This window comes from Phalacrocorax aristotelis, chromosome 3 (assembly GCF_949628215.1).
Source record: "Phalacrocorax aristotelis chromosome 3, bGulAri2.1, whole genome shotgun sequence".
NCBI lineage: Eukaryota > Metazoa > Chordata > Aves > Suliformes > Phalacrocoracidae > Phalacrocorax > Phalacrocorax aristotelis.
The window spans coordinates 99,850,154-99,862,476 of record NC_134278.1 but is presented as its reverse complement, the minus strand read 5'-3'; the positions used below and the strand labels follow the sequence as shown (position 1 = coordinate 99,862,476).

The window sequence follows — 12,323 nt, the reverse complement described above, 5'->3', positions numbered from 1 at the left end:
TTTTCTTAGCTAAAGGGGGAAAAATGGGCTGTGACAGGTCTGACTAGCCCTGGAGATGGTGGGAAGCCAGATCTGAGCATCCTCTTCCCCCAGGGGTCTCCAAGTGGCTAAGGTGAAGCCCACCAGCCCTGTATCACCCTGACTTTGGCAGCCTTTCCTCCAGGTAAATCACAACGCTGATGTTCAGGTCTGCAGCAAGAAGCTGTAGAGTAAATACCCTTCTGGGGAAAGGGGAAGGGCTGCAGTTGGTGAGTGCCTCTTGGGCCGTGACGGTGGCCCGTGGCTCTCGGCAGGACTGCACCAGCTTTTGTTCCTAACCGTCCTCCTGAAAGAAAGTGGTGAAAGGCCGCCGGTCCACCCTTATTTCTGTGAAATGAAGTGAAATGAGTGAGGCGACCCATCGGAAGCAGATCATTAGAAATACTTGTGACCTTGCATGATCCCTACAGGGCTGGGATAGAGGCAGCTGGAAAGGGCAACGTGTCCTTGTTTGTCACATTAGCAGTTTACCCTCTCCTGCCCTTCTCTCCTGTGAAGGAGATATCATGTTTCCTGCTGGGTGGAGAGTAGCTGCTCTCAGATGGCTGGACAGACCCTCCATGGAGGCATGACCTGCTTTGAACATGCTCTGCTTGCAGGCAGCCTGTACATTGCACCTTGGCCAACTTCCAGCAGCTTCCCTCCTGTCCCTTGGTCCCATCTCTGAGTCCCTGGGGTTCCCTTTGTGCCTTTGGCCACTTCTCCCAAGGGCTGGGCTGGGAAGCCTCCTCTGCTGGGTTGCTTTGGGACCTGACACAGGCTGCCTTTTTGCAGGGGGCTACAGAACAAGGGCCATCAGTCTTGCCTGTCTCAGAGGGTCTTTGGGATGTCAGGATAAGTACTTTTCTTTCCCCTTCCCACTCTGCAGGCTGGATGGAGATCTGTATTTTCCCCAAAGCCCTAGAGAGAGGGGAAGAAGGACAGAGAGTGACCTCAAGAAGAGGAATTGCTATCAAAAACCACAGGCAAAGCTCTTAACTGTTGCTTCCAGATTCTCACAAGAGATGTGAAATGACCTTGGGTCTGTACTGAAATGCTTCTAAGGCTGAGATGATGTGGTGCTTCTGGGCTTTAACTGAGCTTTGTAGAGGAGTGAGGGGGAGGCAAAAGCTGTTCAAGCCTAGGCTTTGCCACTTCATAGGCAGCATGTGGTCTTCTCTGTGCTGTTCTGCCTAAGGGCTGTGCCTGAGGCCTGGAAGAGCCTCCTCCACAGCATTCCGTCTCCTCACAGACTTGGGGAACATAGCTTGCAAGGCTGGGAAACTACTGCAGGCAAAGGGCTGGAGCAATTGCATCAGCAGAGCTTAAAGGAAAGTACTGCTGCCAAACCTCACTGCTTTGTCAGTCACCATTCCTGCAAAGTGTTGGGGGGGGCGGGGACGGACAGACAAAAAACCCACCACCATAAAGGCTGCATGCTTGCATGGCTTTAGGCCAAGTACCATGGTCTTAAATAACATCAGTGGTCCATGGATTAAGGTTTCGTTGCTGTGGGCCTGGATGTCTCTGAGGCATTCAGCCACTTTCGTTACACAGCATTGCTATACTTGGTGCCTATAGCTGGCAAGGCAAAATCCATGTGTAGCTCTGTCAAGAACCAATTGCTGGTTATAGTATGTACTGCCTGCCTTGGGCTGAAGCAGGGTTGAAGCAGAGCTTACATTGGGACCTAGTTTGTATCATTGGTACTTGACCATAGTGGGTTTTTTGATTAAGGCTCCCTGAGAGACCTGGGATTGACAGTTACTCCTTGCATAACTTGTTCTCTAAATACCTCTGTCCACACCTGTGTATATAAGACATCTCTGGGCAGTAAAACTTCTTTTTCAATTGCTCTTCCATTTGCTGGATTATCTATTGCCCCTGAGCAGCCTACAAAGCTCCAGACTAGCACTAAATGGTAACTATTAGATCATCTTTCCCCTTTCAAGGCTGCTCAATTTCAGAAGGAAAAGTCAGGTCTCACATGGCTCAGAAGGAAGAAGGGATTTAGATGTGCTTTGCTAATGTTTGTTGGTTTCTGCGGGTGGGACCCCAGGGACCATGCCACCATTTCTTTTTATGATTTAATCTGCAAGATGTGGTTTCTTGGCAGAGAGGATGGTCATCGGTCTGCTTTTACCATTTAGCAGGATCAGTCATCAAAGATGATGCTATTAGAGAACTAACCTTCCTGTGGCAAATGGTGTGAGTTCCCTAGCTTGCCAAATGTTTTCTCCTTGCTAGAATTGGATTGATGGGTGCTAGTTAGCTGTTATGGATGCTTAAGCTACTTAGGACTTTTCTGTGTATACAGAGGAATTGAAACTCCTGACTGGCATATGAAGGAACTCTTTACTGACGGATTGGGTCCTTCCATGCTGATTAGGGAGCACCTCTGCTTTTGAGAATTTAACATACCTACTAGCTACCGGCTGGGACCCTGGTTATGCAGTTATAGTACAAACCGGGAGACACCTGTGCTGTGTGACATGTAAAGTTTAAAGGTGGTTGGATGCAGATAATTCCACTTTGTCATCTTTGTGAATGGCTTAAACAAGGTAGGCAGACAGGCAGTGAGCTCTTATTTTGATTCCTTTCCACTGTCTAAAAAAACCAAACCAAACAAACAAAAAAAAACCACAAAAAACCCTGCTGAAATCCTGCCTTGAAAGCTTTTCGTTCAAGGAGGTAAGTGAAGTGGTCAGAGAGTTTTCCCTGGGAGCTGCACTTCCTTCTGACCTCTGTGCTGCCATTGCCTTATAAGGAGCTTCTGTGATTCTCATCTTGCTGATAAATGCGTAGGGTGGTAGGTTGAGCAGTGGGTAAAAGCTGCCTAGAAAGAGTTTTTAGTTGGCATTTGCTTGCAGGGATCCTGTGTGAGGTGTAAGGAGAGGAATTCCATGCATACTGCCTTTGTCTGCATGACAGCACAGGAGAGGAGGACAATACAATCCAAGGCCTAAAAATACTTCCCACATTCATGTCTTCAGAAGACATTAATGGAGCCCTTGCTGATGCTTGTTTACACGACACGTAACTAGCTGGAGAAGAGCCCATTTTAAACCCTAGCAACCCATACAGTGTTTGACGTGCTCCTGGCCAGCGAAGCGATCAGTGGAACGGGTGTGCCGTGGAGAATGTGTGCCGTACTCGCCAGGGATTTCTCTCCCTTCGGGCAGAGAGGAATTGTTTCAAAATGCATTCATCCTGCTTTAAATACTAGCTTTGTTACTCTATCTGCAGTGCCTGAAGAAGTTGGAAAGCTACACAGCGACTGACTTGCCTGCGCTAGCCTTGAGCTTCTTACCATGTTGAGTTTCCAAACTAAGCCTTGGTTTTCCCCCACCCTTGCACAGACTGGGAAGAGGAGGGAACTGCTTGTAAGTACAAAGAAGGAAAGTGAAAGACCAGAAAATAAGAGATGCTGTATTGTGAAAGCTCCACAAAAATAACTTGGATGTTACAGTCAAGCTGCTCCTCTGGAATAACTCGATGCCACCCTCCATGAGGGTTTTCAAACACCTGTCTGTCAGGCTTTGAAGGACTTGAGGACTTCCTAGTCTAGGAAAGGGTTAAATCATGGGGTCTATCATGTCCTTTGATTTGCCAAAGCCTAAATGTGGAGCCACCTAATTAGTCTTACCACAGCCTGTCCCTATAATAAGAGAAACATTGAAATAAACAATAGCAGAGGAGGAAGCTATCCATGATGCAAGAGGTGGAGCATGTTCTGAGGTAAATTCTAGAGAAGCTTGTCCCTGGTTCCTGCTGGGCTCGTAGGAGCACTGTTGCTCCACGTAAGGTCAAATCGCCCATAACTCTGTGTTCCACCACCAAAGGCTGCCATCATACAAAGCGTTAAGGTATAATAAGGAGAGAAAGTTAAAAGAACAGTTTGAATTTCATTGTTGTATGAAGTTTATGTTGGAACTTAAGATGATGGAAAAACTGATTCTAACCTTTTCTGTTTGATTAAAAATCCCTCTGAACTCCAGCATGCTGGATAAATTCCAGCTCACAGAAGTAATTGCCTTTTGCTAAACTACACACCTCCTGTGAAATCTTATTCAGGGAACTTTGTGTAATTACTATCCTTCCCTTCAAATAAATGGTTGTATAGCACTGTTGATTCAATCTGCCTGTCATGTTCCACAGTAGAGAGAACTTAATTTTCAAGCCCATATATTAGCCCATATAGCATGTAGGTGCAGATTTTTCTTCCCTAAATCCTTCCCAGAAAGGAACAGAAATGAAAGAAGACCAAATGCGTTCCTGTCTGGAGAAAGGACCTTTTTGTTCTTCTGACTGTGTGAAAGCTCTTCTGTCTGAGGATGGGTGGAGTGGGGCATGAGAGAATCAGAGAAGCAAGTGGTACTGGTGTGTTCATGTGATTAAACCCTCCCTCCTCCCCCCAACATGAGTAAATAAATAGGTTCCTCTGTATAACGTCCTGGGGAAACCTTGTCCAGTAATTGAGAACTGCTCTGAGAAAAAGGAAGTGCTGTCGGACACAGATAATCACCTTTGGGCCCGTGGCTCTGTGAACTGGCAAGAGCATGTGTGGGCTGGAGGTCTGTGTCACAGCCTGAGGTCCTGGTGGACTGGGGAAATCACATCCTTGCCACCGATGTGGGATGCAATCCAGGTGCCTGGGATTGCCCAGATAGTCATAACTCTGAAGGGGGGGGAGAAAGAGGGGGTGGGGGGTGGGGATGTGCAGCTGCTGTCTGTGGGAAGGGGATGGAGAAATAAATGCATCTTTTCATCACCATACCATTTGTACGTATAGAGAACCTCAGGGTGCTTGAGGTTTGGTGTGGGTTTTTTGTGGTTTTTAATTTTTTTTTATTTATTTCCTGAAGAGTTTAGCAAGTGTGAAATGTACTGGATAGACTTATCGGAATGTGGAGGTCTGTCTGTAAACTGCCTCTCTGGAAACACAGCCTCCAGTTGCTGTCCTGTTCCCTCTCTGTAACAGGGTTGATTTGTCTCCTGTCCTGTTGCTGAACTGCAGTGCAATCGTATTAAGTAACCGCATGTTTCTCACTAAAATGCTGGTGCTGGTTTTTTCCCCTCTGGTGTGACTGGGGAAGTTGCACTCTGACAGCACAAGTGGTTTCTGAGTGAGTGTTGAAAGAAAAACCCCCCCACACCGCAGCGCTGTGGTGGTGTTCTGAGCACTTGACCTGGGCTGGCAGAGCTCTTTGTGCTGCTGTCCTGGTGGCACTTGAGGGAATCCTGCTGAAACTTCCCGGTGAGGCTGGCATGGAGCTGTAAAGAGGAGCCTCTGCACGATGCACGGAGCAGAGGCAGGAGCTGCGGCATGTGCTGCAGCGCTGGCAGGCCCTAGCCGTGGTGTGTGGGGCGATGGCTGCTACCAGTATATCTTGCTACCAAAATATCTTGCTGTTTCCTGTTTAACAGCAAGCTTTTTTTGTGATGGCTAAAGCACAACTGTGGGCAACGCAATGAAACCTCATGTACTACACGTTTTAACAACAGGCTAGGGATTTGGTTTGTGACCTCAGATGCCCAAACAATCAAGCACAGACGGCTTTGTGCCCAAAAGCCATTTGATACCTATTACAATGACTTTTTCGCCTACCTGAGCGCCTTGCTGGTGTATGCTGGAAAAAGGCTAATAGACCTCATCTCCTCCCATCCCCTCTGAGAGAATCAGTAAGCTTCTGCTTTTAAATTTCAGCATGACACGCTTGGCACAAGCAATGTTGCTGTATGAAAGTGGTGCCCGCACAGAGGTAGGCCTAATTCAGGGTGCTCTGTTCACCCTCGACCTTGTCCCTCAATGTGGAGTCAGATGGATACAAGTGCCACAGAAAGACCTGGAGAGCATTATCAGATGTGCACGCTGTAAGGCTGGTTAAACGGGGTTACTGGGTAACTGAACTAGTGTGACATACAGGCTGCTGACTTGTCCCTAAATCTGCATTTATTGCTGCTCGCTCTCCACCCTACGACTTCCTCTCCCCTTTTCTCTCATTCTGTGAAAATGCTAAATGGAAACTCTGCCTACCATTACTGCTCACACCCTCTTTCCGAGTGCCTCCCCAGCACTTTCCTAGATGCTCTGTCTTATTCAGTGCATCTCAGTACCCCATTCTGGGGGTAACGATTGTTGTAATGAACATGCAAAGAAAGGGCAATGAAGAAAGAAGTAAAATTAGAGCTAGCAAGACTTAAGACTAAGATATTTTTGTGTCCTTTTCAGGTCTTCATCAAGCTATAGCGTTCTCATTTGTGACTGGCAGGAGGAAACTCTTTCAATATATTCCTTTTCCTAAAGAAGTATTTATTTGGTTGGTACCTCTCCCGTGTTGAATAAGGTGAATGGTGGGTATAATTCCACTTGCTTCAGCAAATCTTGAGGTTGTGATTAGACTGCCAGAAAAGAAAGGAGACATTGCAGATGTTAACCAGCCATTCAGCAGTGCACATCCGAGTCCGGCAGGGCTGATCTGTACATGCACATTTGGGAATGTGCTAACAATGATTTCCTCATTCTGTTGCACGTAGCAGTAAGCTTTTTTGTTTTCAGCTGCATTTCATTTTGCTATGTAAATAAATAGACAGATCTGGCCTTTCTTTTTTAATAATGTTTTAGGACCAGGGTACAAAAAAGGTTAATGCATTAATTTTTAAGACAAGTGATAAATGTACTGCAATAAGCACATACTACATACACAGAATATATTTCTCTATATAATATGAACACAGAGATATAAAATAAGTTATACTTGTCTTGGTTTTTCATCACAGTAGGAGCTCAGCTTATATAAAGTGACAACAGGAATTGGAACAACACGCTGCTCCAAAGCAACAACAAAAACCAGAAGAGTGCCTGCGTGTGTGTGAGTGTGTTTGGGAAACAAATTAGGAAATCGAGGGATTTCTGCCAAAATCAGGTCTTGAAAACAAAATTTTTGGAGAGCATGGAAGATAGGGGGAAGGTCTCTTAGCTCAGGGTAGAGGTTCTGGAGGGGATCAAGTGTTACTGTGTGGTGAGGAGGTGGGCGGGTGAAGGCTGTTAACACCTCGGTTGTATTTGTGGGGGGTGCAGGTAAGCTCTGCCTGCTGTCCCACTTGTTCTCTCCTCTTATGATGGACCATCTACCTGACAGTGTGGGGTTCTTCACGGTAGGAATGGGACCTAGTAGCTTTCACTGTGCACAATGAGAGTGAACATATCACTTCACAGGAATGATAAACACCACCGTTGCTCAAAGAGAAAACACTATCCACTAGTTTTGAAATGTTCAGTGAGCCTGGGAGTGGTGTTCCTCCCTTCCAACCCACCTGATATCTGCCTCTAGTGCCCCCTCCTTCTGTTCCCCTTGGTGGGGTGGTTCTCTTGGCCATGCCTGCAGAACAAATCTCCCCTGGGGACTGAATGGGAGGTAGAGGTGAGTGGGAATTCTTAGTGCCTGTCCCACAGTGAACAATGAGGAACTCCAGCTGTCCAGTTCAGAGCTGTTTCAGATTTTATTTCTATTTTTTCTTTAAGGACAGGGAAATTCTTGTAAAATTTGCCATCTAACAGTGAATCAAAGTTCCTAAAATTCTTAGCACTGAGGTTTAGTATCTAGTATTTTAGTGTGGGCTTATGTTAATTAGGAAGTGCTCTTTAGTTTGGCCAATAGTTTGGAGACCTTGTGTTTCCTCTTCCCTATCAAGATCTTGTTCTCCTGAAGTTTGTGAGACCCATTAAAGAGCAGAAGGTGCAGCCAAAGCTCAGGAGTGATTCTGGCAGTCAGCAGATTTCTATTGGTGCCTATTCCACTCTCAAAAAATGGAGCCCATTTCAGTTTTTCTTCTAAGTCTGCTTATCAGATTCTCCTAGTCTCAGTATCCTTTCTTTACCTTCATCTTTACAGACTACACATTAGAAAGCAGGGACATTACACTGGAAGAGTTAATTGCATATTATCGTGAAGAAGATTGGGCTTTTTTGTTCTGCTTTAGTTTTTTTTCTTCATACAGCAAAATAGGTATAAATCCAAAGGTGATCTCACATCTAAAGGTATAATTTAAGTAAACATGTTTTTTCTAGATCTTTTTTCCCCTTCCCTTTCCCTCTCCCCTTTAACCTTCCTTTCACTCTGTTATTTTCCTTTTGGATGGAGGGAGGAGATGGGAAGGGAGCTCATTTGGCAGCTCATGACCCTCCAACTTGACTTTAATGAGATGATTCGCCAAGGCAAACTCCTCATCATCCAGCATGCCATCTTTGTCAATGTCAGCCAGTTTCCATATCTTGCCCAGCACCGTGTTGGGCAGCTTAGACCTTACCATCTCCTTCTTTGCATTGGCACCAGTTATTTTACCATCGACAGGCGAGAGTGTGTAGAAGATCTCATCGTACATGGGCTTGTCCCTGGCCACCACCCACTCGGCATCATCGATCCCTTCACCAGCGCCTTCACCATAGCCGTGGCCAAATGGCCCATGCAAGGTGCCCTCAAAGGCTCCTCCCTTCACCATCTGGGTTGGCCGCTGCGACTCTTCCTGGCGTACAAGCACCATGAGCTGGGCAATGTCATTAGCCAGCATGTCTTCCACAGTCTCCAGCAGCTTGCTCTTCAGAGGCTGGAACTTGCTAAAATCCTGGGCTTGCAACTGATCCTTAAAGTGGGACAACATAGCAAGAGGTGAGTGACATGGCTGTGCACAGTGCAGTAACAGTGTGGGGTGCGATGCCTGTCTGCTGCTTGGCTCAAGAAAACTGCTATTGCAGAGGAGTGGGGAGCTCAGCATTCCCCCCTCTGATAGCCTTGCTCCTCAGCATGCGATAGGCTCTCCCTGGCTGCCCTGGCTCTTACTTAAATCCTCTTTAAGCCTACAGAAAATTATCTTAGCTTACAAATGGGGGCTGGCATGGTACAAAGAGGGGAAGTGGTTTACTCAAAGGCCCAGGTGATGGTCGTATGCAAATAACACTTCTCCTTTCCAAGCCACATAGAAGCAATCTCCCTGAAGACAAATTGTTCAAGGCAAACTGGTTGTGCAGCTCTTGCTATACCCTCCAGCCAGCGCTCTGCATTCCCTCCCCCTCTGTGCTCTGGAAAGGAGATACCACTCTGGCAAAAGATTATTTTACTCATCGTGCAGTGCATCTTCAAAATGCCATAAAACCAGTAACATGTCTGTAAAGAGGTGAACATGTCTTTACAGTATGGCTCAGCTGCTGTAATTTTCACAGCTAAGCACAAGTGCTTTGAGCAGGGCCTGGAGATAATGCTCTTCTAAAACTGCAAAATGACCTACAGCCTTATCCTTCACCCTCTGCTCATTAAATCCACGCTACTCACCCATACTGGATTGGTACAGTTATTTTTAAACATACATTTTTAACAAGCAGTGAATGGGATCTTCTACTGGATACACTCCATAGATCTCATTCCCAAGAACTTATGGAAAATATACTTTAAAAAAAGAGCAGATGCTGATTTTTTCCATAGGGAGCTAGTAATGACTTCAACAGCTAGCAACTCAGAACAGGTTTCTGCTTGGACTGAAGCCACGCAGCAATGTAGAAGTGTCCAGCATTGTTTGAATATACAATACAAGGCTCTGATCCAAGGTCCTTTGAAGTCTTTGACTTAAATGAACACTGGGTCAGGTCTCTGCTCTGCAGAGCAGAAAACTGGCTTCTTTGCTTAAAATAAAAAACAGGCTTTAAGTTTTCACACCCTCCTTTCTCTCTTTCTAGAAACAGAAAGTGAAGTAGACAAAAAAATGCCGCTCTTGAGGAGAGGGGCACATGTAGGCTTTTCAGGATATAGCTTTCCTTTTAATATAAATTAGCAGTATTCTTAGCCCTGAAAAACCTGCAAATGGAACCTGGAATGAAAAAATAAAGAAAAATAGACGAAATCATTTGCTGTGAAGTGCTATTCAGGCAAAGATTTCAGAAATGAAGGCAGCTGTAGCTTCACACGAGCTCTATGTGCAATAAGTGTTCATGCCCAAATATAGCCTGCACATCTCAGCATTACAACCGGGCTTCCCCACAAGCAACAACAATCAACGTCTGTGTGGCTTCTGTCCCATTCCCTGTGGTTACTCTAACGCGCTTTCCTTGGATGTTCGGTGCCTTGGCCAAGATGCTACTGCTTACCTGCATCTTTCTCAGATTAGGGAAGTCTCCTGGTGAGATCTGATGCTCCCGTTCAATCCGGGCATAAATCTCTCCCAAGTTGTTAACAAGCTCTTTCTTTTTATTGTCTTTCCCAAACATTGAGGGCATTTCCTTCTTTAGGGAACTGATGATGTAGGCATGGACCTGAATGGCATTAAATGATATGGAATGAAGACGCAAGTGTTAAAGCACACATCAGAAAATTCTTCCCAGCAGAAAGTATCTGTGATAGGACTCAGCCCCATCTTGTCCCACCCTGAAGAGCAAGCTCAGCTCCTCAGCTTGCCTATACCTACTGGTTATTGCTCCAGTGCTAAGAGCTGCTCAGCTGTGTGCTTTTGTGTGCTGCAACAAGGTGAAGAGAGTGTATGAGTCTGGGGCATACAGAGAGTAACATTCATACGCACCTCCTAGAGGGAGTGGTGTGTGTTTGTTTGGGTGTTTTTTTGTTCTTCCATTGGGCATAGCCTTCCAGGGAATAGTCCCTTTCTAGTCCAAACCAAACGTACGGGTTTTGGAGCTCTCCAGGCTTTGTTTAATATTTCAGTATGAATACCAGTCCTTAAGTAATGTAACATTTTGGCTGCCTTTTTTTTTTTTTAAAATGGTGGACCAAGCAGTTTATCTTAGAAATGAAGACCTTTGCACAGAAAGCTTTCTAGGGATATTTTAATCTCTTTTCTCAATTGATATGGGGTTCTTCCCTGTATTCTGAGGGGCTTCATTCAGCTCACTTCAAATACTCAGAGGTATGGTAGGCTTATTTGCTATTCTTGTGAGTCTCCACCACCTCTGCATCCATCTAAACTAGGTATCTCTCGCGGCTAAGAAAGTTTAAGGCAAAAGACATATAGCTTACAAACTCCCTCGGTGTGTCATTCTGACATACTAAATTGGTCCTAATTCTCACATTGCTACCACAGAGCAACTGCTTTCCACACCCCTTCAAGTGCTACCTGCTTCAGTCTGTGGCTATCTTCCTCACTCTGGCCTGTCATAATTGACACACCAAGCAGAGGAGGTGCTTTCTGCCTTGAAGTGCATAGGATTAATATGCTGGGCCTGGGTGAAGTGGGGTGCAAAAAGAGTAGGATCCACCAGCTCTGCAAGCTGAACTGGCCAAAACCACTTTCCCATAGCCTTGCATACTGCAGACAGCTCAAACTGAATGCCTGGGTTCTTCTATGCCAACACCCACCTTGGCCAGACGTGCTCGCTTGATGAGATCATTCAGCTTCCTCAGGGCTGCATTGCGGGGCAAGCTCTGGATATCCCTGAACAGGTCCTGCTCCTCTGCCTCAAACAACTTGCGGTTGTCAGGGATGAGCAATGGATGGGACCAGAAGGAGCCAATGTAGACCCTGATGACCTCAGGAGTGTTTACGATCTTTCCCAGGGACCACATGAGGGCACCGTACACCCGCATCAGCTGTTGAGTCTCTATCTGGTCAGCCTTGTTGAGAACAACTCTCATCTTGTCCTCATGGTTCTTCAGGGCCTTGATGACCTCAGAGAATTCATCAGAGATGTCCAGCTTGTGCGCATCAAAAAGTAGAATAATGCGGTCAACCCGCTCTGCAAACCACTCTAGTACAGCGGCAAAGTCATAACCTGCAAGTGGTGGAGGAAAGGCAGAGATGTACATGCATATGAATGGGAGTAGAGAAGCCTGCTGTACCCGAATGATTGCTGTCTGAGGGTAAGCTTGAAAAGAGGAAGCTTCCCAGTACCTCAGGTAGCTTGATAAAGGAAACATCAAACATCATTCCTTACCCCAGAGAAGGTGGAGATGAGGCACTGTCCTTCACACTGAAACGCTCAAGATGCGCACAGTTAAGGACAGCTCTCATCTTCACATTAAGAGATCACCCAAAGTAGTCTTGAACTTGGGCCACAGATGCTTCAGTCAAATGTATGTCATGGGGAAACTGCTATATTCAAACAGCTACTGCAGAGTCTTGCATGTGGCAATGAGAGGTCTAGCTTCTCAATTTCTGGCCATCAGCATAGCCTACAAAGGCTGTAGAAAGCTGGATAATTGCAGTGTGTGCACCCAGGCTGGTTTGAAACCCATATCTACTGCTTAATAATTCTCAGGTCTTGTCTGATTGTGTGAGACTAACTTTGTCCCATCCAAATCAAAACT

At 45.9% G+C, this 12,323-nt stretch overlaps 1 protein-coding gene across 1 annotated transcript in view; it reads right to left on the bottom strand.

Moving 5' to 3' along the window:
* Positions 1-6,615: 6,615 nt before the first annotated feature.
* The window catches only part of EHD3 (EH domain containing 3), a 30,054-nt gene continuing 24,346 nt past the window's right edge, over positions 6,616-12,323 (bottom strand). Inside the window, exons 4-6 of the mRNA XM_075088704.1 lie at positions 11,376-11,788; positions 10,157-10,321; positions 6,616-8,661 (exon numbers count right to left, since the gene is read on the bottom strand). Of these exons, the coding sequence (XP_074944805.1) occupies positions 8,134-8,661; positions 10,157-10,321; positions 11,376-11,788 (1,106 nt within the window). The 3' untranslated portion in view covers positions 6,616-8,133. The remainder of the gene's footprint in view (positions 8,662-10,156; positions 10,322-11,375; positions 11,789-12,323) is intronic.